The sequence below is a fragment of the Muntiacus reevesi genome, chromosome 1 (genome assembly GCF_963930625.1).
Source record: "Muntiacus reevesi chromosome 1, mMunRee1.1, whole genome shotgun sequence".
Taxonomy (NCBI): domain Eukaryota; kingdom Metazoa; phylum Chordata; class Mammalia; order Artiodactyla; family Cervidae; genus Muntiacus; species Muntiacus reevesi.
The window spans coordinates 138,354,576-138,380,619 of NC_089249.1; the positions used below are offsets into that span (position 1 = coordinate 138,354,576).

Consider the following 26,044-nt stretch of genomic DNA (forward strand, 5'->3'; position numbering starts at 1 on the left):
GTTATCGCTCTCAGCCTTGGCAAAGATGCCTCAGTAACTTCTGCTTCTACAGTAGCTCCCGGCCATCGAGTGGGAGGACAATTACACTTATAGTCTATGTTTTGGAATCAGAAGATGAACTTTCTTTTAGATTGACCTCCACTGTGGTTTTCCTGAGAACATGATTATGATTTTATGATCTGGAAGGCAAGTGATGAGCACAACAACAGCACATTGTCAGCTCTGGGAGTGCAGAGCTTACTCATCTCTTATCCCTCCCCTTGCTTCTGTACTCGAACCAGAGCATGGCCATGGTGAGTGCAGAGCGTCTGAAGACAGCTGGGGTGAGAGAAAGCTGTTATTTTCTGAATGTTTGTTTCCCCAAAATTTAAATGTTGAAATCCAAAATCCCAAAGATAATAGTATTAGGAGGTAGCACTTTTGGGAGGTGTCTAAGTCATGACCTTGGAGCCCTCATGGATGGGATTGGTGCCTTTTGTTAAAGAGGATACAGAGAGATCTCCAGCCCCTTCACCAGGTGAGGACACAAGTGAGCAGGCACCAGCTATGAAGCAGGAAGTGATCTTGCTAGTATATTAATCTTTGTCTTCCCAGCCTCTAGAACTATGGAAGATAAATTTCTCTTGCTTTTAAGATACACAGTCTGGAATTTTGTTACAGCAGCCTGAACAGACTGAGATAAAAGCCTTATCTACAACTGTGCTTCTCTCTTCTGAAGCAGTTGATTCTCCATTCAGGTTATATGTTAGAATTACCTGGGGAGACTAAAAAAATCCAATGACCTGGGCTCCACCCAAGACCAATTCAAACAGAAATCTGGGAGTGAGAATGGAACTCAAACATCAGTATTTTTCAAAATATTTATTCTCCAGATGATTCTAATTTTGAACCAAAGGTTAGGAACTACTCTGTAGGAACAGACCTGCAAATATTTATAAATATTTATAGCTCTAGATATTTTGAAGTCACACGTGTGGCTATTCTAACCAATTCACTTGTCAACTCAATCTGTAAAAGCTTAGAGATGGACAGGTGCAATCAGGAATCAGGGATGGTGGCAAAGAGCTATAAACACTACCTTGGAACCAGCAGGCAAGTTGGTTCTGCAACAGTGGTCACCTTCAGTCATCTTCAAAAAGAAATACAGTAATTTCAGTTTATTGAGTGGAGTTCTTCTAGAGCAGACCCCTTCCTGGTTCACAACCACTTCCCTTTGTGGTTTAAATATCATGGGCTACCACTGATTCTTATTTGCAGGCTTTGTCAACACACACACACAACTTTCTCAGGATAAATTTTTTTTAAGTTGACTTTTCCAACAAAGTGGTATTTTGCTTATGATATTTACATAGTTCTTTCCAGAAAGAAAAGCATAACCATATGGTCAACAGGAGACTCCACGGATCACTGAGGTGACCGTGAGCGTCAGTCAGCACTCCTTGCATTGTATTTAACGTGACTCTTTGGGCCTCAGATTCTTCATGTGACTATCTGACTACATCAAGCTAATGTTCTGTAAGTCTAGGATTCATTTTCTAGAGGGTCCAACCAAGGGGGAGTTACCTTTATTCATCTAGCAGATTAAACTCTTCAGATTATTAAAGGGGCTTTGTTTTTCTAGTTCGCCATCTCCCTTCTTGCACCACCGACCTTGTCGAACAGCTGCTGAAAAAGTAAATGTTCTAAGCTAGGGGACTTTTTGGACACAGATTATGAAACTTTAGGTGTGATGTTGGCCAAGCTAACTGGGTGGTTTTCTTTGTGGGGTATGGTAGGAGAGAAGAGAAAAAAATATCTGCTTAAAAGTTCTGAGTCAGAACTAACCATGAAATAATTGGGCCTACAATCTAATCATGCTTTTGTTTATTCACCTCATATAAAAGTCTCTTAAGAATGCATTTGAGCACAATATATAATAATAATACTATAACATACATTGTGAGAAACTCTGGAAAACAATAAAATGTCCACCTGAAATAAGCAGTGTTCATAGACATAGAAACCCATTGGTCATGCACATTTGTGCCATTTCTTGAAGTACTGAGTCACAATGCTGAACTGAAAGCATGAAATAGATTTTACAGAGACTGAAGCCAGTCAGAGGTCTAACAAGTGTTATCAGAAGCTTCACATTTGCATAATTTACTATGTCAGTTCACATTTCATTGTAAAGTTCACATTGTTTTATTGTTTGCTTTAGTAATTAATTGGAACATTGACATTCCTGCTTAATGGCAGACTGGGAGCTTTCTCTTCAAAGTCAGTAGTTTGGGGACTCTCAGAAGAATGATTGGTGAGTTGCTTGTTAAATGAAATGTAGTGTTTCTTGTTAAACTGAAGCCTCAATTATAGTAGAACTCAGTTAAAACTCAACTCGTGTGTACAGATTTGAATAGAACAGGGGTAAAAACCACAGCCCACTGCCCCCACGCCCCATCAAACTATACAAAAGTAAAAGCTCAGTAGAAACCATTAGTATCTAATGTGAGAATCCTGTTTTCAAAACCAGTTCATGAAGGAGTTGAGCAGTATTAGCAACTCAGACCAGGAAAAGGGCAGACCCAACTGGCGAGGGGGGACATCTCTTCAGCGATGTTCAGGTTATATAATAATACACAATACAAAACGTTACAAGAAAAGTTGCAACTCTTAGGCAGAGTCTTCTACACAAATTGAACACCACCATTGGCAGGCAATGTTAGATATATAAATTAATAACTTACAAAACATTACATTATATACATTAAGTAATAAATACACAGTTATAAACAGAAATGGAGGTGCAAGCACAGAAGGCAGTGCAAGAGAAAGACGGCAGCATTAAGTTGGAAACAGTGTAACTGGTGTGAGCATGAAGAGGGGAACAAGAGAACAGGATGGGGATCGTGCAACCCCTGGATCGTGCAACCCCAGCCGCACAGGGGTTCAGGACCCAGCGGGGCAATTGCCTTGTGAAGCTGAATTCTACACAGACTGTTACTGTGAACAAGACAGCTACCCATTCCTACCCCTTAGTCTGTTCAACTTTATTCCGTTTACAGCAAAGAAGTGCAATTCTAGAGGAGAAAAGGTACTGTTCAGAGCAGGCAGGCAGAGATCTGTTATAAGGGCAACTGAGGAGTTGTTTGGGACCATAGGGGAAGGAAGTTGAATGTGGTTAGAAGTGTAGCCTTTCTATTTGCAAAAGTAACTGTAGTTGAGTAAAAGATATTGCCCAAGAAAGAAGGAAGACAATTTACTTTCCTTTTTTTTTCCCCTCAGAAAGAGTCAAAAAAGTTTTTGTCAGCTTGTAATGCTTATCTGTGTAGAAGCTGATACTAAATTCTAGGTATTCAACAGGATTTTAAACACGTGAAAATGTTTTACAAAAAAGGCACACAGGTTGGCAGACAAGGGGACAGGTAAGCAGATTTAGAAATGACATTATTAGTCAGTTCAGTCACCAGAGGGGACAGATGCCCAAAACATAGTGCAGAAAAATCTCTCAGTTTGGTGTCTTCCACTTTCAAGCTATTCAGTCGTGATGCACAGCTGGCCTCCAGAACCACAGAAAGCTTCAGCTCTCCACTCAGCTTGCAAGCAAGGCAAGTCAACCGTGGAATTTCCTGGGCCGCTGCTATTTGCTTCACGGTCTTGCATTCTGGCTCCAAACTCAAGTAACTGGAAAGGCCGCGTGGCCCTTGTCCCGTGCGGGCCTCAGCCCCCATGGTGGGCTGGCCCTACCATATAGCTGGCATGCTTGTCAAGGGTGGAATGTTCATCTCCGCATGAAGAGGGAGATTATGTGTCGATCGGTGACTTGTCTTCTGTGGTGATATCTACCTCAGTCTCTCCCAGAGGACCCCTATTTTCCGGATCGATCACACAGAGCGTCTTTGTGCTGCCAAAATAGCTGTGGCCCTCACCATCTTTTTCGGGGCCTTCAGAATCCTCCTCCTCGAGGGTTAGTTCAAACTGAAACTTCTCCATCAGGCCTTGGCAGTCCCTGTTCTGCTCGTCCAGAGGTGGGGAGGGGCTCTGGGGTATCATGCTCTGGTACCAGTTCCTGTTATCTTCTAAAGTATCCAGAATGTCCTGGGCATCAGGCTGGACCAGGTCCGCCCAGGTCTCCCACAGGGGATGGACAATGTAGTCGATGAAACCCACCTGAAGGAAAATAAAGTTACATCTCTGTTATTGTGATGGGCCCTGGAAAACCAAACAAGCTGCCCTGCTTTGCAAGAGGAAAAAAAAAAAAATTACACACACACACACACACACACAACAACCCAACAAAGATCAAATAATACCAGATTCTGTTATTTGGGCATTTACTATATGGTACATCCTGCATTGAAGGCAAAGTATGCATTATAGTTCTTAATCCCAGATTGAGAATGGATATTCACCATTCACAAAGGAAAACTGAGGAGACTCACTGAGGTTCAGAAATATCTTGTCAGAGGTCACAGAGCCAGTAAGTGGTGGAGCTGGGACTCAGTCCCAACTTTGACTCCAAAGCCTTGTGTAGGTCTCACTAGAACTGATTACTTTTCCTCTGATGTGTGCCAAATAAGAAGTCTGGATATAACCCTGGCTGGGAATGACTTTGTCACTCCTTGGATTCTGTGAGTCATTCTTTGAAGAAGGAAGCCCCTGGTCCACTGAGCTCTGACTCAACATTCTTTCCCTGATAACTTTAAAATATGCCGCGGTTTTAAAATGAAAGGGAGCCAGCCCAGGATGACTCTGGCATGTCTCAAGTCCTGTGGAATGCTTTTGGTTTGTAGACGACGTAGGTAAAACACTTGAAAATACTTCAAGCTCTTAAACAAATAAATATCCCCTCTGTGGACCCGTCTGCAATTGTTTTAGATCCAGAGGGCACACCATCATTTCCATTGGGAGAAAGAAGGAAAAAATAAGGACAATTAAGCAGTTCCTTTGCTAGAGTTCCTGAGAAGAAACATGAAGCTTATGGTTCTGTTATGGTTTACACAGGGGCTATGCGTCCTGCATGTGCTGGCTCTGTGGCCTGATGCTGACCCGTCCACTGCGGGACAAACAGGAAGCATTGGAGGTGGGAGCAGGTTGAGAGAAAGAACAGGCACTAGTTGAATGAGGGAATGGAATTCCCCTGTTATGGTCTGAGGAACCGGAGAGATGCTGGGTCAGGATTCAGGGGTCGACGAGCAAGGGCAACTTCTGTGCACCCATGGGGCATTACAGAGCTAACTTTCCACACTGCTGGAAACCTCTTTGTTAACATTCTGGATTTGGGCCAGTTATTTCATACATCCAAGTTGTACCATATCAAAGAACCTTAGCCATACATGACTCTTATCTACCTATTTTCTTTCCTTCCTTCCTCTCTTTCTCTCTCTCTTTCTTTCATTCTTTTCTCTGGTGTTTCCCTAGCATTAACAGAATTCACACCAAAGTTAGGGGATCTCTGATCTGCACTGGTTATAAGACCGACTGTAGATGATTCAAATATTTCTCTTCCACCCACTCTTCTTTCCTCTCTTTTAATTCTTTACGTGTGTTTAAGAGTTTTTAAATACTATTTTCAATATGTTTTCCAGGGACTTGAAAAAAAAAAAAGCTCACGGCAATGGAGAAAATTCAATCAGCTGAACTACAGTGCAGCCATTTTCTTTCTTCATTTGTTTTGCTTTTGGCAAATGTTCAGCATTTATAAGAAAGGCAGCTTCTAGTTGCTTATTTCCTAGACCCTGGGGTGAGAGAACACTACAAATCTGAAGAGCACCTAGTCAAGGGTTTCATTACCAGTCTACTCAGACAATGCTCACCAAAGCCCATCTGTGGGAAATGCCACGGTGGACCACAGTGTCATGGAAACAGGGAAACCTGTTCACAGTGATGGAGAGTGCTTTGGGTGGAGGGCAGGGATGAGCTGGTGAACTGAACCGAGAGGCTAGCTTATTCACCTGACACCCTGCAAAAATACCTGCTAAGTCTGTCTCAAAAGGCTGTTTGGAGGTTCAAATGGGATAATGTATATGAAAACTTGTGGAAAACCACACAGAACATCACATATATACCATACCCCTCTGTTGCTAATCAAAGGACAGTAGGCTAATTAAGTAACTAATTCACAAATAGCTTATTCTTATTAAGGCATGAGGATTTTGAATTGGCCTTAACTTAATGTGACATGTTTTTATGGCATATTAGACTTATAGAACACTTTTATAGACTTTAAATTTTGATTGGTTTTTTAAAAAAAGCAACACAGTGATAATTGCAAAGGGATTATATACTGATATTACAACTACATGCAAATTTGGGGGTAGAAAGTAGTGTAGAAAGAGGATAAACACTAACAAAAAATAGTCTGAATGATTTTGTGATAAAGGCCTTGGGCAGCCTAGAGACACAATCTGAATCATGACTGCCTGGCTCAGGTCATTTGTTTCTGAAAAAAATAGCATCTCAGCTGGCCCTGAAGCCTAGTAAGGATATCGATACTTTCTAGTGCTACATATTTTTCCTCTAGGGGCATCTCCACATCTCCCTGACTACAGCGTAATGTACCTCCAGCACAGAGGGAGTTTGTAACTTTGCATGCAACCAAAAGATGTCAGCCTATTCTCAGAAGTGTAGATGCAAACTTGGATCTATAGATCAAACCCAAGTCTTTTATGTCTCCTGCCTTGACAGGTGGATTCTTTACCACCAGTGCCACCTGGGAAGCCCATGTGTGTGTGTGTGTGTGTGTATAAAATATGCATATTTGGGACACAGCACAGGACTTTGACCATGAGGCAGAAGAGATATATAGGAAAGAGATTCACCACTTCTGGTGATGGTGGCACTGTGCATGATTCTGGACAGTGAAAACAAAGTTCAGGAAAACAAGGGTAAAGACGGAGCTGGGGGAAACCTGGAGGGATGGGATGGAGATGGCAGCATTCGGTTAACTCAGTTGGATTTGCTAGGGTCATAGATACTGATCTAAACTGAGGATACACCATCCAAACTGATGGGTTTTCTGAAGACCGCTTTATCTCCTCACTGTTAAATTGAGTGTAATGGAGAAGGCTATTGAGCCACAAGTATAATGAAACTAAATAAGTAGTTGCTTCCTTATAATTTCACACCCACATATATATGTAAACATGTATGTATATATACACACACATATATATGTATATATGCTGCTTAGTTGCTCTGTTGTGTGCGACTCACTGTGGCCCCATGAAATATAGCCCGCCAGGCTCCTCTACCCATGGAATTGTCCAGGTAAGAACACTGGAGCAGGTTGCCATTTCCTACTCCAGGGAATCTTTTTGACCTAGGGATTGAAGCCATGTCTTTTGTGTCTCCTGCATTAGCAAGTGATTCTTTACCACTAGTGCTGCCACCCAGGAAACCCATGTATGTGTGTGTGTGTGTGTGTGTGTGTGTGTGTATAAATACATATTTTATATAATATACATATTTTATATAGGCATATTATATATAATACACATATTTTTTATATATATATATATATATATATATATATATTTAAGAGAAAATAGCTAGAAAGAGTCCTCCAGTTCAAACATCAGCAGAGCCTACAGGAACCTTAAAAACCTTATATTAGATACCTGGGATTTTTCCACGGAAGCTGTGTGCTTATCACACATGGGGCTGATCTCCATTCCCCTCTCCCGCTCTTTGTCTCCCTGCTGGAAAAATTCCTCCATGATTCGGTCTGTCCACTGTCGATACAATTCCAGGGACTTGGTGGGGTTGCTCAGGTCTGCACAGTGTACCATGTTGCGAAGAACCTGAAATCATCAAGTTTTGAAAATCCCATAAAATTAGATATAAATACTACTAGAACATCTCATCCCTCTTGTACTAGTACACTTGGTACCAGACCTAAGAACATTTTAGTTGCATTATAATTATGGTGTTTGCACCAAAACAGCAAGATTACAATGGTGCTGGCCAGAGTTGGTTATTTGCCATTATTAGTGTCCCAAAAGGGAAAATGTGTCTTCTTTGATTGACAGTCATTGAATTTAAAAATTGGAAGGGACATGCGAGGTCAGATACTGATGCCATAGTTTCTTTTCCTCAGTTTGGAAAAAATGCAAAGAATTACTCAAAGTAGATGTCTTCATATTTTCCACTTGTGGAAAGAGGAGACCAGCTGAGGGCAATTTGTATAACCAAAACAGACCTGACAAAGTTCAAGTCAGTGGGATTTATATCCAAACACGAGCTTTTGGGATCAGCAGTCACGTACACCCTATTACAATGAGATTTTGCTGTTTATTTTTAGAATTAAGCAACTCAATAAGTAGAGTTCTGTTTTTCTTTGTAAATTAGAGGATCAATTTGAATATCCATTTTCCTTTGCTTATTCTTAAAATAAGCTTGAAGTTGTAATAGTAACCTAGGACATGCAACTAAGTAAATTTGTTTTCTTTTTTTAGTTGTTGTTTCATTTAGTTTGGTGTGGCTTTGTGTTAAATCAAAGGCTTCCATCCAATACCTGTATACGATCAGTATAGTTGTCCAGGAGAAGAACACCAGAACTTGTAACTTTCTTTGTTTCTACCATTGTCTTCAGGTCTGCCAGCAGGCTCATGTGTTTGGACATATCAGTTGCTAAGACCTGGGGTTAAAAAAAAAGAAAAGAACAGAAAACTCTCAATGAACTCAGTTTATCAAGGAGAATGGATTTTCTCTTCCCACAGAAGTAAAAGTAAGTGAGGATCACAGGGAGGCCAAAGTCTTACCATGTCAATAACCATCTTCCTGAGTGTTTGACGTTGCTTCTTGGTGAGATTCTGGAAGATGTCACAGTGTTCTTCTTGGAGCAGTTTGAAGCCCACAGCAAGGTGATGGTTTTCCAACACAGACTCATCATTATACATCAAAGCAAGTTCTGAATCTAGTAAACAAGGAAAAATGATGATTTAATGAAAAGGGATACAATTCAAACAGTGACATTACCTCAGTATGAAATCAGAGCAAGTTCTCTCCAAATGATTTCAAGAACCAAGACCCTATATGTCATTTTCCCTTAAAGAAAGAGTCTCCCTCTAAAAAGAATCAGTTTCTAAACAACAAAAAATCTTCTAGTAGATATTAGCATATAAATGTTCTTTTTGATTAAAAGTCATAGTATTTTTAAAATCCTTTTTCTCTTTTTCACTTCAGTTGAAGATTGACATTTTAGGTAAGGGCTTTCCCAAGCAATTAAATCCTATTTTAATCTCAGTTTGTAACTTCATGTCTTCACATACTTTGTACTTCAGAAAAGAATAGACTGAAAATGTCACTAAATTTTATCCAAGGTATTACAATTTTTCACATTATTTCACTTTTTGATATATTTCCCAGCTCTGTCAATTGTGAGTTTTGGATTTTCGAAGAAGATAATGGTGTGAGTTTAAATTTCTACTTTATCCAAATAATATAGCTTTTTGGAGTTTTTTTTATAAATATGGTAACAAAACAATAATTTTTTACAGCAATCTTGATGTCCCATTTTCTGCCCTCAGTTCAGTTCAGTTCAGTCGCTCAGTCGTGTCCAACTCTTTGCGACCCCATGAATTGCAGCACTCCAGGCCTCCCTGTCCATCACCAACTCCTGGAGTTTACTCAAACCCATATCCACCGAGTCAGTGATGCTAACTGCCCTAGGGCCCTATAATGCCAGAAACTGCATTATCTGGATACCTAAACTATAGCTTCTAGCCTGGCTTTCACACAGAAAAATCATAGGCATCCTTTGAACAGCACCATGATCTGTTGTTGAGAACACGGTCATCAACTCATGAAGCCATATTTTCTCCTAATCAAGAATAACAGTCAAGTGATGATAATATATTACTAGCAGTAGGTGCTATTAGTCATAAATCATTGTTTTAACTGTGCTTTGAGTTACATCTTCAGAAAAGGTGGTGGGAAATGTGAAGTCATTTCAGCACTCTTGCCTCGTTCATCCTGTGATCAAGGGCCTAGATCTGCAAGCTGGCTTTTTTGTATTGTAATGCTGTACATGGCTCTGGCAGAAAGGCCATTTTTCTGTGTGAACTGGCCTATATATGGGATGACTCATGATGCCACAATACACCAGCTGATATAACCTACACAGACAAGTAGCTGCCCAAAGTTTATGTTCTTTCAATGGAAAAGTGAGGTAAAATAAACAAGGCACCTCATACCTAGTCATTCAAATATTCTGATGATAAAGGATGATAAGGGCTCTTTGACAACAAGTAGCTCCAACATTTCTTAAAACTGTCAGTACTTGATGTTAATCTTGACCACAACAAGATAACAATATTCTCAGAAGAGAAAAGTACTTAGGTTTTCAGCATTCAGAAATGCTGGGGAAAATGATGGGTTTTCATTAGCATGGATACTTAATGTTTTGAGCATGATAAAAGCTTCAAGTAGGGCTTGGGATCCTAAGGTTGGACCAACCCTGAAGGTCACTTAAGTCAGACCATTCCATATTACTGACCAGTCCATAATCAAACCTTTGCAGTTGGAAGAGAGAGTGGGAGACTTTTAATGACCCAGCCATCCACCCTGAATTGTAGAAGCCTATTCCAGTGCTTTTCCTGGAGTCTTATTTCTATTTGGAGGCTCGCATGCTCAGAGCCAACATTTGGACCTGCTTCTTCTGTAGAAAGGGACACTAGTGGGACACCATGCTCTCTGTGAGAGCACTGCATAATCCTGAAAATTATTACCACATTATTCCCAAGCCTTTCCTTGTCCTTGCTAGATAATTCCACATCAGTTACTCTTTCCTCACATATTGTATTTTCCAAACATTGAGTGCTTTTTATGGGTCCCCTCTGACCTTTCCCAAGTTCTCCGTGCAGCTCAGAATGATGTTGCTAGACTGGACACAGTATCCAGGAAAGGTCTAACTAGTCTAGTGGAATGGAAGGATGACCTCATTATTACTCTTATTATTATCCATAATGAAAACATCAGGAGGAAAAAAAAATGAAGCAGTGAATCACACAATTATCTTGGATGACTATTCTCGTGGTGAACTCACTTGTGTTGATGAGAAACTGATTGGAGACTCCAGGATGATCAACGTCATGGATAGCAGCTGCAAAAATGGCGGCCAGAATTTCCAAATCTGTGAAGACGGCCTGCAGAGCAAAATGAGCTCACTGAATTCCATGTTCCATTAGCCTAGCCTGCTGATTCAGTTCCACACTGAGGCACCCCATTTCATTCATGTGGTTTGTTGATTTACATAATCTCTCAATATACTAATTCAATTAAATGCAGATTCTGTCCATCATCACAAGGTCTCTTAATATGCACATCAAGCCTGCAGGCCGTGGCTCGGGGAATGCTTATGGTAAAAGATCAGGTGGTACCTGCTGTTTGTTTCTGCATAAGTGGTACTGAAGGACAGTGCTTATGTAACACAAGCACATACAGGTCAAAGAAGCAAGTCAGACTGGCTCCGCCCAGAGACATAAAAGCCTTTGTATGTTTTCAGGCTGAGTAAGGCCAAATTCCAGATTTATAAGACTGCCAATAAGTTGTTTTTTAAAAACTAACCTTGTAGTGTTGTCAGAAGCTTTCTCACTTATTCTTTCATACATTCAATAAATACCTATCCACTCAGTGTTTACTCTAGACAGAATATGGGAACATTTCTAATAAGTGAGACCTGATGCCCAGTACTCAACTCCTGTGAAGCCTCCTCTGCCCCACCTGTACACAATGATTTAAAACTTAGTATTTATTTAGGTATAACTTGCTTCTGGCTAAAATGTCTTCCTCTGGCTGAAATGTCTTTCATTATCCTTTGGGGTTACTTACATCTCTGATCCTTCAAATCAAATTATGCACGCACACATTGAGCTCTTCCTTCTCTAAACATCTGTGGCACTCACAATCAATTTCTAGCCACACAGTGGTGGTAGTTTAGTTGCTAAGTCGTGTCCAATACTTGTGACCCCATGGACTGTAGCCTGCCAGGCTCCTCTGTCCATGGGATTTCCCAGGCAAGAATACTGGGGATCGCCCCAACCCAGGGATCGAACCCAGATCTCCTGTACTGCAGGCAGATTCTTTGCTGACTGACCACCAGGGAAGCCCCAGCCACATAGTAACAGCAGCGATAGATGGTTGATAAACTGTTGTCCCACCGTGTGATACTTACACGGACATAAAAATAATACTGCTCTTTTCCTTCAGGGAAATAAGACAGTCTTAACTTCTTAGATTACATTTCTCAGAATATATGGAATCCAAGCAATAGAGCAGGGGTCAGTTTAATCTTTCTTCACCCTCCAAGCTGAAAAAGTGGTCTGGGCTAGGGCATAGACAGTCCCTTCCTGGGTGAGCCTGCACATTTGGGAAATACCTAACCACCACTGTCACCTGTCAAGCGAGAGTATGGCCTGCTGGATCCCCTGGCTGCATATATTGATATACATAAATGTACTGTCACCCTCTAGCAAGATATCAGACAAGATGGAATGCTGTCTCTATTTGCTTCAGCATTATTAATTCCTCAGTTCTAGATTTTCAGTTACTTTTCCTTCAACACATAGAATCAGTTTTACAAACTCTTAGGAGAATAAGCCTATTCTTATTATGCTTATACTAAGCATAATATATATGCTTATATATATTATATAATATATTATATAATATTATATGTAATTATTAAATTATATAATATATAATAAGATACACTTATTATATAATTATAGTCATAATATAATTATACCATTATATTATATATTATATATGAATATATATTATATAGATGCTTATAATAAGCCTATGCTTATTACTAATAGGAACTATGTGCTTAGTCACTCAGTTGTGTCTGACTCTCTGTGACCCCATGGACAGTAACCGACCAGGCTGCTCTGTCTATGGGGATTCTCCAGAAGAATATTGGAGTGGGTTGCCATGCCCTCCTCCAGGGAATCTTCCCAACCCAGGGATTGAACCCAGACTCCCATATTGCAGGCGGATTCTTCACCCACCATCTAAGCCACCAGGGAAGCCTGATAGGAACTATTGGTAACATTTTATATTATATTTCTGTGCTTTCTCTCACAGTGCCTGCGATGGCGTGGCAGTTCAGATCAGCACATACAGACTATACACTAGATTTCAAACTAGACACTTATTAGGTACTGGAGACACAATGAAAAATAAAGCTCCCTGTTACCTACTTGATAATTAAATATTTTTTCAAATGTGAAAGAGGCAAAGGAAAGGCTACTCTAATACCAGAAAGCAAGTAGAAATGTCATCCATTTATATTAATAACCTGATTGATACATGTTATACATAATATAAAGAGCCAGTTCAAGTATGTACAATCATCTAATTACATTATTTCTCTAAATATATCATACTTTCTACGGTACTTTTCAGAGGATGGGCAAGGTATGCAAAACAGATCATAACTACTCACATCTAAAGCTGGCGTAGAAAGAAGAACATGGGTTGACTGGGCCACATCAGCAGCATGTAGGCTGTTATGGTACGCCACATCTGCATGGTAATGGTCTTCCAAAGTCATCATGTAGGTAACAAAGGTGTCAGATGAGATTTTGAATGTCTTCAGGAGGTCTCTTTCCTATACAGCAAAATGGGTTGGAAAATAAATAAGTGGATGTCCAAAAATGAAGAAAATCCAAATCAGAAAGGTAAACTGGGATGGAAAAAAAAAAACATAAAGAACATCCAATTGGATAACCAACATTCACTCCTGTTTACTCACCTGGAATATGGCATACATGATGCATGTTAGGGGCCTATTATGTGAATATCCAGCCACATTGAAGATGTTAAGGCCCCATTTGTTCAGGTCTTCCAGCTCCTGTCATCAAAATGAGAGAAATTTAGAAATAAAAACACTTTTGTTAGCAGGCCTCATTGTTTTCATTTATTTTGGGGGCACAAGTTGACTAAGTCTATAGAGTATCTACTTAGTGTTCCAGTTACATGAACATTTGAAAATGGAATGGTCTAGGAGGTTGGGTGTCCTCTTCATGCTAGTTACATGTTTTTGTATATATTTTCCAGAAGAGGGAGAGTGTGTGTCTATTTGTAAATGTGGCTGCTGGCCTGTAATTTTTCTGCCATGTCAGTCCTCAACCTACGTTGCTTTCAGAAGTGGGTACAAGTGATCAGAGGTCATCCTGGCCCTATTTCCCTGTAGCTCCCCTTCTCTGCTCACTGGTCCATCAGTACCAACTAGAAAACAATCGCAGCTAGAAAACTCCTCTGCCCTTTGGTAATTATCACTGAGAACCAGGTCAAGGAGACTTAGCTGCTAGAATGTGTGTGAATCAACCCTAATTTAGTGTAAGAGGTCATGAAGATGCTAGTCACTCATTATCTCCTAGAGCTTCTTGGTTACAGAAAGATCTGGAAGAAATATCATTCCATCCTGTGTTGTAGGATTATTCCAATATTATCTGATTAAAGGAGCAGCTTATTCTATTATTAATTATTGCCCAGAGTAAGGGATACAGGGGGAGGAGGGTATGGCAACCCACTCCAGTATTCTTGCCTGGAGAATCCCATAGACAGAGGAGCCCTGGTGGGCTACAGTCCAAAGGGCTGTAGAGTCAGACATGACTGAAGCGACTTAGCATGCACACACTAGGGATACAGGGTCTCCACAGCGTCTTGGTCCAATATGTAATCAATCTTCCTCTAATGACATGTTTCAGCTGTCCCCTCACTGAATGCTCATTTGATCTCATTTCGTATTCTCACAAGGCTGAAAAGTCACCTTGTATAGCCTCCAAGAGGAGGTATGAATTCTTTCTGAGCCTTCCTCCACTACTAGGTTTTAGGCTCAAACAAGAGTCAATGCTGTCAATTTCTCTCATTTCTTCTCCAATGCTGCTAGTCAGTGCATATTTTCTTACTGATTCTTGGCATACAGTCTCTGAAATATCCTCTGGGATAATTCAGTCCTGCCTACTGCCCTTACCTTGGATTCTCCTAATATGTGTTCAACAAGATTCTCCATTTGTGAGTTAATGGACCCAACTCAGGGCAAAATTTGGTCTTTTTATGTGTACAGCAATGGAAAAAGAGGGTACATCAGCCTCATCATACTATTTAATAATAAAGCAAAAGCGGCCACTACCATTTTCTAATAGGAGGTTTTGGACATCTGTCTGTTGTAAAGCAGTGTTACACATGCACACACCCAGCTTGTACACACCTTGGCTAGATGATCTTCATTTTCCGTGTTGACTCCAAAGCGTGAGATGCTTGTATTATTTAAGCTTGAACTATGCATCAGTTTTTTCACTCCACTTATCTGTGTCATGAGCTGTTGCTTTTTCTTTTTCTCCCTGTCTTTCTGGGTGGGAGATGGAATCTCCACGTCATTCTGTTTGTCTGCAATAACAAAAAAAAAAAAAAAAAAAAGGTGTTTCAGTCCCTGCATGCCAATGAGAACCCCTGTGTGCCAGTGAAAACCCACTGCAATATTCAAAACAACTTCTAATGGTCTGTCATGGATAGCACACCTTAGGAAGGGCTGTCCTAGCACTATCTCACTTGACCTCCAGGACAATCCTGTAATAGGTGATTTAATCTTTAAAGCAGCAAACTGAAGTCCAGAGGAGCTAAATCACTTGTTCAAGAATGACAGGTGGAACTCAATCCCAGGTCTTCTGTTTGCAGGGTGATTTGGGGGAATTACACTCATACATTTTCAAGGTGTGACATCAACATTTATATGTAAATTTCTCATAATTTGTCTGTGTATATAATAAAAAATTTCCATGTACCCAAGCCCAGGTTAATAAAACTCAGGCTTTATGTTTTGCTAACTTTTTTATATTTGTATTTATTTTTTTAATTTAAAAGATCCATATAACTGTAGCTGGGTTCAGTTTAGATGAGTGGCATATATATTAGAAAAATGAATGGCTTATAATCTTTGAATGATTAAAGCTTTGGTTTATTACCATTTGAGGTTTAGACAAAGACAATACTTTCAGTATTACTTCATGCCTTGAATCTATGAATCCCAGGAATAAATAATAATAATGCCTCTCATTTGTAACAAGCATTACATTTATTAAAATATGCATGTCAAATATTTATAATCATCTCATTTAATCTATTAAAAAATTCTGCTACAACAAGATAATAGGAGATGTAGGGTTAGTGACAGAAACATGTCTACCTGCTCAGAAGCTCTTTCTTCTATATCATGAGATTAAAAACATCAGCAATCAAATATCCTATCTCACTTCACAGGGGGATGGATGGATCCTGAGAGTTCTGCAAAATGCATCACCTCTCTCAGGCCACAGATATGCCTGTGGGTGCACCGAGGCTATCATCTATTAAAGCTACGTCACTGAACTAAATGAGACGCTGTGGCTGAAAGAGTTAATGCAGCTTCCAAAAGTTCCTACATTTATCTCTACTTGTTTCAGCGAAAATGAATCCAAAGACAACTTCCCCATTTGAAAATGACACGTTTCCAGATGGCCTGCTGGGATCTAGACGATTTGCTTTCAACTCTGGCAGCTGATGGCATAGTCACATGTTCTCCCTAGAGACCTCTGCCTGCTCACAGGACCTTGTGGACAACTCATCAGAGCAAAGCGAGCCCAGAGACAGACGCGGAAGCAGCTGTTCTGGACCCTGGGCACCTGGTTGCAGGCCTGGAGCAAGGCTTTTCTCTCTCCCTGGAATCTCAGCGCTGTCTCTGGGTGTCCCCCAACCCCTCGATTCATCAGCCTATGACTCTACCTTAGGGAGGAATTTTAGTGGTCATCTTGATTAGTTTAGGGGTTTCCAACATGGGTTAGCATCACCCAGGGAACTTTTGAAAAATACAGACTTATGAGCCCCACCCAGTCCTACTGAACCAATTGTTTTAAAAAAAAAAAGCTGCCCAAGAGACTCTGATGGTCAGAGCCAGGTTTGGGAACCAATAATAATCCCACACACTCATTTTTCAGATGGTCAGCAACTTTCTCAAGCTCAAAGGGCAATTTATTCAACAGATATTTATTTTGCAATTACCTTGTTCCAGACAGTGATTTAATAGCATAGAACCCAGGCCCCTTAAGGTTCCCATTAAAATCTCTTTTTGGTCTTTCAGTCTTTGGCATAAAACTATATATGGCATTGTTTTTGAATTTACTTTTCTCCCTGTCACCTCACTCTTAATAACGACTACTTTTGCTAAAAGGCCACCATAGCCCCTGCCTCTCCTAATGTCATTCTTTACCATTCTGGTTAAAGAAGCTGTTGGATTCTTCTGTGCCAATGCAGACACAAAAATCTGTAGTGAAACTAGCAGCTTTTTCTCTGTGTTTAATTAAAGATTCCCTGCAACAGCGAGTCATTGAGCCAAACCACTACTCTGTCTGGAATGTTACAATAAAGAAGAAACCCATTACCCACAGAGAATACCATTTTGACATTAATGGGTGTTTCCCTATGCAGGCACTGGAACAACTGATGGGTTTCCCTACTCTGAATTTCCTCTGTTAAATGCTTAGCCAGTGCCATACGGAAATAACCTGAAACAGACACTCAAAGAATCATAATAAACACTTCTTGAATTTACATTTATAGAATGATCAGATTACAATGCGGAAACAGTGGGACTGTACAAAATAAATAAGTAAATAAACAGAAGCAAGAAATGGTCACATCAAAACTCTGATAATGACATCATTGGAGGTGCTTTTCTTAGCTAGGTTGCAGCATTTAATCCTGCAAAATTCCTAAATTCTTTTTCAAGATTTTCAAGATGTAGGAAAGATTTTCAATCCCTGACAGTAAGTCAGGGATTTAAACTGGTGACTTTGCTCTGTTTGTAGCAATACTAACTAAATTGTAATATCATATCTGAGGATCTTGCTTTAATCTATGCTTCTTCCCCCGACTCCTACTTCCATCTGTACCAGCAACTTGAGCCCATTATCCTATGTCAGCATCACAGAGTGCCTGCACTGAATGTCTCTCACCTGCCTTCCACGCTGTTCATCTGGATACCATCCTCTTAAATGAAACAACACAAGTTTCACAGATCCCTGCAGTGGGGGATTTCTCTCTGTCCTGGCTGACATATTGTAACTTTCAATGACTCTTATTGAAATATTGCTCTTCAAGTTTAACTGTAATCAATAAGGTCTTAGCATTTTTTACTCTTGGATCTGTGCTCTAAGAGCCTTTTATATTACTGGAAGCTGTTAATAAAATATTTTATCATTAGGTACAGCAATCCTGATTCCTAAAGACTTTTCCCCAAAGAATACATCTATTACTTACAGGTGATTTTCTTCTATATGTTCTGACAGCCTAATAACCTTCTTTCCCAAAGAAGTGGCAGGTATTTAGATTTAGTAGTCAAGAGAGCAAAGTCCTAGTTCTAACTCTGGAACATTTTAGCCAACAAATTAATTTGGTCAAGCTAAGTTGCCTTCTGTTCCTCAGTTCTCTTTCTTGGAAAATGAGGAAACTAGATGAAGACATTAAAGCCCCTTTCAGATCTGACATTTTATGAAGGAGACTTCATAGTCCTCCAGGAATACCCACCATGCTCACAGGACAGAAAGTAGAGTTCCATGTCTTGCGCTTGCTATTTGGAAACAAGGTTTGTTTGCTTTTGAATATTATCAAACTATAAGCCTACAATCCATTCCAGAGAGTCTGGGTTGCCAGGTTTGTCTTAGTAAGACGATAAACTCCATCCATACCAGAGTCACAGAAAGTGAGAGCTGGAATGAACTGAGGATGTCATCAACTCCAGTATTCCCATTTTACAACTGAGGTAGCTGATGAATCTTTTGCTTATATGATGGACTTTTTTCTCCCTAAATTTTCTGAAGAATATTTAAAATTTTTATCCATCTGTCTAGTTTGATCAGGCCTGCTTTGTATATGCACACATTCATGTATACAAATGCACACACAAACACATGCTCACACTCAACACCCTTCAAATGCTAGGTGCGTAAGGACTGAGGTACTAACAGCCTTCCTCAAACAACCTGCTCTTGATAATTTAATTTTGGAATAATGAGAAACCAGATGATAGGCTTTCCTCAAGAGATATGCCTCAATAGCAAATGAAATATTCAACAGAATTGACAGTTCTTAGTTCTTGAGATGCAGTGTTGAGACTGAGAACTCATTTTTATTATCTTCTCAGCTTTCTCACTTGATAGCCTTCGATGCTAAAATAAGAATAATTGGTATACTAAAAGATTCTCATGGTCCTTGGCAAGCCATTAGTGAAAGAGGCAACAAGTAAAGAGGACTGCTTAGGTGCAACCTTGGGTGATGACAGGCTCAGAGATTTCCTACAGCTTTACTCCAGTGTTCAGAGTTTCTTTTGAGAAGACAAACAAACCTTGGTATCTTAACATGCAGTGTTTACACAAGCAAAAATGAGTTCTTGCACCTACTGATTTTATTCTTCTTTACCATAGTCATTAACCTGTAAAATGTCCCTAAAACTGCCCCTAGGTTATGAAAAATGATTGGGTGTTTCAGAGAGCAGAGCATATTTAAAATGGACAGGAGAAGATGCCTGTCTTCAAAGGAATAAAGTGGGAATAATGGAGAAGATAAGGATCAGTATAAAATGCTTTCTTTTCAATTAGATTCTAGATCCTGTTGGAGCTAGGCTATATGAAAAAGTCTTTTCTCCGTTCTCTGACAAAGGTTGTTGCAACTGCTGCTGGAGAAAGCCAGGTGCTACAGACACCCACATACTGGAAATAGTTGGAAAGGCACTTGTTCAATCACGCCAATGCCCACTGGCCACAGAGAAGTGCTGTGAGCTTTGTATTAGGCTGATCAAAGATTGATCTGCTGATAGCAGGAACTGCTTTGGTGTTAGGGAAATAGAAATGTTTTTTTTAAAATAAAACCAGAAGAGGTATGTGTTTCCATAAGATGTCCAGGCAAATGTTCACTGATGTAAGCATATGTAGCAATGCCAAAAAGAAGGGAGGTGTAATGTTCAACTGTAAGAACAGGTCATTTCCCTGGAAAATGGAATTCTGCTAAATAAGCATAGTGCAGTGGTAATTGGAAGTCAACAGGATCAGAGTCTAAATGCTACCCATTCACTTTGAAGTACAGATGGGCAGATCCTGCAGGTGTGATTTAAGAAAAATATGCAGTGGAATGGCTTTAAACACAAGATTAGAAATTCCTAGTAATCAAACAGGATGCATGACAGTAGTTACCAGGCATGGCTGCAAACCCTTCCTGTCAGTGCCATGTTTTAAATACTAGCAATGTCAAGGCAGAGGATAAAAGGTTAAGTCTGAAATCAGGGAGATAAGCATGCTGCTTGCAGAAGGGCAAGTCTTTCACAGAGGTGATGATTCTTTCTGCCCTCCTCCAATTTATCTTTAAGAAACACCTTAGCAAAGCAATAGTCAAACAGTTTCCAAAGCCTATTATCATGGGTCAAATCACCTTTTGCTCAGAGCCCAGTTATTGGAAGAATTGAAAGAATACCACATCAGAGGAGCCAATTGGAATTGTCCCTAAGGTTTGGATGATCACAACCCCCCACTCCCACCCTTTCAGAAGTCTTGACAGATGAAGGTGGGTGAGTAGATAAAGAGTGACCTGAGGTCTATATAAATTCAATTAGCCCATAATAACCTTCTCTCTCTGATGGATATTTTAATTCATTTTTTTAAACAAAACCTTCTTGCTTTCTTTTCTCTCTTTCTTTTTTTTTTTTTACCTTAAAGGTTGTCTTTGGTTCTTATTTTAAATGGATTTGCTTTTCTGTGACTTAACCCAGTTCCAAACTCACATAGTAATATTCCCAGATAGGTTGCAGAAATTAATATTAAAAAAAAATTCAGTTATGGAACAGTTTTCTTGGTGAATATCTTACCTAAGAAAGTATTTGAAATGTATTCAGACACCTGGTTCCCTGATCGGCTCATTTCTGAAAGGTGTGTCAGCTCCCGGTTCAGCATTCTTTTGAACTGTTTATAAAGAACAAAAATGTATTAACCACCCAAAAAATAGCAAATTATTATTGTAGATGCTTCCAACTTTATTAAGAACCAAGAGGCTGGGTAAGCAGATACCATTAGATAAATAACTCTGTTTCTACAAAATACAATATCCCCTTAATGTGAAATTGTTCCAACGTCACCTTAGAAAAAAGAGGTTTTCTCAGGATGTCTTAGAATTAACATCTGATTTCTTTTGAAGATGTAAACATAGGAAAAGGAATTTTAATAGAAGTTAAGATAATTTCACTTAAAAATGTAACCACATTTTAAAATATATTTATTGAAAATTAACTCTAAAATATTTAATAACTTATACAGTAAGAGGTGATTAAATGTGAAAAATTCAAGGGAAGACAAAAGAAAAGATAAGCATCCTTTAAAAATAGAGATGAGTAAAAGGAACAGGGTTAAAATACTGCACAGTCTATTTAAATACAATATAACATGTCCTTACTTCACAATAAGCCGCCTCAGCAGGCTAAGTGATAACACAGTTAAATCATTACAGAGGCTTTTCTACTTCACAGAAAACATACAGCTATAAAGGTTTCACATGCTACCAAAGATAACGGAATCAAATTAACCCACCTTGATGTAACCCCAAGATACAGATAACAAATAGTTTGCCTCAGGCATTTTGGAAAGCACTCCTTGCCACCGTCCACAAATCCCTTTGAAAGAATTCACAGTTCTGAGAGCAGTCCCAACAGGACCGGGAAAGCCTTGCAGATTCGGTGGTGAAATAATCAAAACTTATGAAAGACAAAGCCTCCAAAATTTAGGGCATTTCCTAATCCAAACAAAGCCCATCTTCGCCTGTGCTCCCTGCTTCTTTCCTGGCAGAGGGAGTAATGAAATCAGGAATTGCACGAAGGAGCAAGAGCCTGTCCAAATGCGTTCAGCTGGCTGGTTTGCAACACTTATGAATTATGAATAGTCCTGGTGGCCGAAGGGGTTTCCACTCTAGATTAGTCCTGCTCAGCTGAACTCTGCAAGGAAGGAGCAATTCTTCTTTCCTGAGGGGATGCCAGGCTGGGAAACACAGCCATCTTTTTAAAAGGAGAAGATTAAAATGGAGGAAGCTCCATGAATATTTAAGGAATCCGAAGTCTGTACCCTCCCCCATTTCATCTAGGTGTTCTTAACCCTCTCCACTGCGGAGACCCGGACATTGCAGACACAGCCTTTGCATAGAGCTCAGCCGATTTAAGGGTTTCCAAGTGATGGTGTGTTTTATTATTTCTGAATGTTGAAAAAGTTAAAACTGTGGCTGTTTTTCAAATTAGACTTTCAGAATACAAGAATATTTTTTTAAGCTAGCTTTTCCGGGGATTTTTTGCATACCAATGGCAGGCCAGTGCATTTAGACTTCTTTCACAATGAAATGATTGGGAATTAATCTATTTAACTTTAAAAGTACTTCGTACACAGAATGCAATTCTCTGCCCTCCATCCGCTCATTAATATGCACATGAGACTGCATTCGACAAATGAATTAAACACATTTAACCTTTCCATTTAGGATCTGGAGTGTGTTAGGGAATACAAGCTATCGTTTGCTGCATGAATGGAGAATTATTCGGGGTTATGAATGACTGTGCTGTTTCGGTATTTCAGTGTTACATCTTCTAATTCATGAAACAAATATTTAAGAGTTAGATTAATCTTTATTTTGTTTTTGCAATATGGAGCATGTTGAGGAATTCTTTCCTATAGTGTCTCTTTCTTTCTCTCTCTCTCTCACCTTGTCAGCTTCAGAAAGATCACAGGCATGAAGCAAGTCAGAGACTAGAGCTCTGCAGTGGGATTCCCCACCCAGGCCCATCCTACTCCCCTCCTCCCCCCGGACTTCCAGGAGTTCAAGTACAGCACGTTAAAGCAATAGCGAAGCACCATGGCAACAGCCCCTGCACGCAATTGCAATTGGCTCTTTTTCCTGTGAGGTATTCCCCTTTCAAATGAGCATCCTGCACTGGCAATGGCTTCGCATCAAGCATCCAGGCCCACTTCACACCACTGCCCATGCCCAGGATACCAAGCTTTTCAAGGTGAAGCCAATGCAAGTCAGTATTGTGGTCCTCTGGCTCACCGCTCTAGGAACTGTACTCAAAGAAGCATGTACTATCGCCCTCTTTCTGGGGAACCCTCCTGGTGGATGTGTGGGTCTTCCCTCCCATGATACAAATATTAGTGACAGTCACCAGAAATCTCTGAATTAATCATCTGAGCTAGTGTGTTTTACTTATTGAACCACTCTGCAATTTGAACTCCAAGTGAATCAGAACTTCCAGGTGTAAGTTCTAAGTTCTTCATTTTTTAAGACACAACCACTCAGTCATAATAGCCTCTCATTTTCAGTTCTCAAAAGATAGGCACTTACACTAAAGACTTAGAAACTGAAAAAGACAGGTTTCTGTGCTCTGATGGATCAGCTGAATTTTGGCAAAGAAACAAACTTTACTAGGAGCATTGCAAAAAATATCTTGTAGAAAACATAGAGACAGATGATATCTTTAATTATGTCTCTGTGCTAGACTTAGCCAAATGCAACATTCACACAGTCATCTTCATTTTGGTTCCTTTAATCTCTTGGAAAAACTTAGGAAGATCTTGGCATCAGTCAGGTTCGTACTAGTTGAATAATGTTGTTTCATCCCATGTATTTCATAAATATTTAATGGACACCCGAGACATGCCAAGCAACGCATTGAGGATATAGCAGTAAAAACACAAAAACAAAAACTCCTCCAAACAAACAAAAAACACTTTTCATGCTTTGAATCAGTTTCACCCGAGTAGAAATAATCAGATATATTAGGGCCTCTTCCTTAACCACCGCAGTTAACTTCAGGTGAGGGTGGGGCCGACTCTTTATTGGCCACATTGGCCCCTCAGTTCTGAATATAAGAGCAGGTAGAAATTCAATCATAATAGACTAGGAGAGACTTCCCTTCTTACGTTTTTCCTATTTCCTCTCATTGCCAGAGGATCCTGTTGCTATACAGTGTCAATCAGTCCCAGCGTGGGAACAGGGACGTGGCTCTAAGATGTAGGACTGAGAATAAACTAGACTCCTCACCTCTCTTGCAGAGCTCACAGAAGGGTCCGGGAACTCATGGAAGTAACAGGTGAAAACGGCCTCTCTCCTTCTCCTGCCTAAATTAGTTCTTCGGTGATCCTTTAGGGCTTCCCTGGTGGCTCAGTGGTAAAGAATCCACCTGCAGTGTAGGAGATGCAGGTTCGATCCCTGGGTCTGGAAGATCCCCTGGAGAAGGAAATGGCAACCCACTCCAATATTCTTGCCTGGGAAATACCATGTATAGAGGAGCCTGGCAGACTACAGTCCATGGGGTCACAAAAGAGTTGGACAAGACTTAGTGACTAAACAACAAACAGCATGAGTGGCTTGCTAAGGGCATGACAGTGCCACCGAAACCCAACGTCATCTTAGGGCAACCATAAAACACACAACATGATGAAGTATGCAGATGGAGGTCCCTCAGTATTAGAAACTGACCCCATCCTTTAAATATTGCTTAGCAACAGTCTTTGGTTTCTCTCCTTCCTAAGGGAGGGTTCGACTAAAGGCAGTCACTGCTCTCATCAAAAAGCATTTATGAATGACTCATTTATATTGAGCTGGGTACAAATGAAGGCAGACATTGCTATGGAGGAGTAGACAGCGGGTATCTTTTACATCCTAATAATGCAGAGTATGATAAGAGCTGGACTGCATGATGAGACACATCAAGGAACGGAATAGCTTATGTTTGGGGTTTAGGCTGGGGAGAGAGTTAGGGAGCTTGGCTTAGTGGGATTTTCAGCATCTGATTCCCATATGGGAGTTGTTTCTGTTGAGCCAGAGGCAGCTATGATATAGTAGATGAATCTAGACTTTCATTCTCAGCTCTTGATAACAGATAGCAGTCTGGTGAAGTCACCTTAGCTCTTATATACAAAATGAGTGTGATGCATGATTTTAGGATCTCAGCCCAAACCTGTCAAGAGTCTATGATGCATTCTGTGGCTGCCTCCTACAGTCTGGACAGCAGCTTGGTTTACCAGCAACCAAAATTTCCCAGAAAACAAAACTCTCTTAACATTACTGAGAAAAACAACCCAAATCGGAAATGCTTCAGTCCTTAAGAAAAAGTCACCAACAAAGGAAGAGAAGTGGCTATCCGCCCTCCACGGTTTTATATCCCAAGACCCTTGGAGTCTCCCTGTTTCCTTATCAAATTGATTGTTCAGTCCAGATAAGAAGATTAAATAGTTTCTGAGGGACACTGTGGCCCCAGGAGTTACAAGATTGAAAAGGAATTAGCCATTATTTACTCTAACAAATGGAACAGAGAAATCCACAAACAGAAGCACACTATTTCAAAGACCAAAACGTGTCTCTACAACCTAAGGTACACAGATCCTATTATAGTTTTCTGTTAAGAATCTGCCTTCACAAGAGAACCCTGTTAGAGCTCACCTAGAATTAAGGCCCCAGAGGAAATGGCAAAGTCTCTTTGCAACACAGACAAGCAAACTTTGTGAATGAACTCTTAGTAATCCAAATTCCTCCCATGCTTCCTTAAGCTTACACCCAACACTAGATTCGTGAACGCTGCCAGAGATTACAGTGATATTTTTGGAAAAAGAAAAAGATAGCATTCTCAATTTAAATGATTTGATATTGTTTGCCTAGTATATATCTCCTCTGTAAAATCATATGTGATTTTTTTTTGAGTAGGATAGCTTTATAATAGGAAGTTATTTAAAATATATAGACTAGCAAAAGCTGAAATTCAATTACACTTGATGTAAACATTTGGTTTCATGGCTTCAATTTTTCTTTAGTTTCAATGCTACATACAAAGAGTATTTTTTTCCAAGCCAATTTCTCCTTAAGGGATGGAACACTTCATCACTTTACTATATTTCTCATCAGAGGACTAGTCTGGGCTTTGTGCAAAGATCCACAGGCAGGCTAGAAACTCTCTTGAAAAGCTCTTAGTTAAATTGATCACACAAGATGGCAGGATTAGAATGAT

General features: G+C 40.0%; 1 protein-coding gene across 2 annotated transcripts in view; it reads right to left on the bottom strand.

Annotated features, from left to right (window-relative positions):
- Positions 1–1,848: 1,848 nt before the first annotated feature.
- PDE4B (phosphodiesterase 4B) overlaps positions 1,849–26,044 on the bottom strand; it is a 510,574-nt gene continuing 486,378 nt past the window's right edge. For both annotated transcript variants that reach the window (XM_065911442.1, XM_065911451.1), the window contains 9 exons: positions 20,876–20,969; positions 15,197–15,375; positions 13,736–13,834; positions 13,427–13,591; positions 11,024–11,123; positions 8,739–8,893; positions 8,492–8,614; positions 7,596–7,778; positions 1,849–4,146 (listed from right to left, as the gene is read on the bottom strand). In XM_065911442.1, coding sequence (XP_065767514.1) covers positions 3,781–4,146; positions 7,596–7,778; positions 8,492–8,614; positions 8,739–8,893; positions 11,024–11,123; positions 13,427–13,591; positions 13,736–13,834; positions 15,197–15,375; positions 20,876–20,969 — 1,464 coding nt within the window. In that variant the 3' untranslated portion in view covers positions 1,849–3,780. The remainder of the gene's footprint in view (positions 4,147–7,595; positions 7,779–8,491; positions 8,615–8,738; positions 8,894–11,023; positions 11,124–13,426; positions 13,592–13,735; positions 13,835–15,196; positions 15,376–20,875; positions 20,970–26,044) is intronic.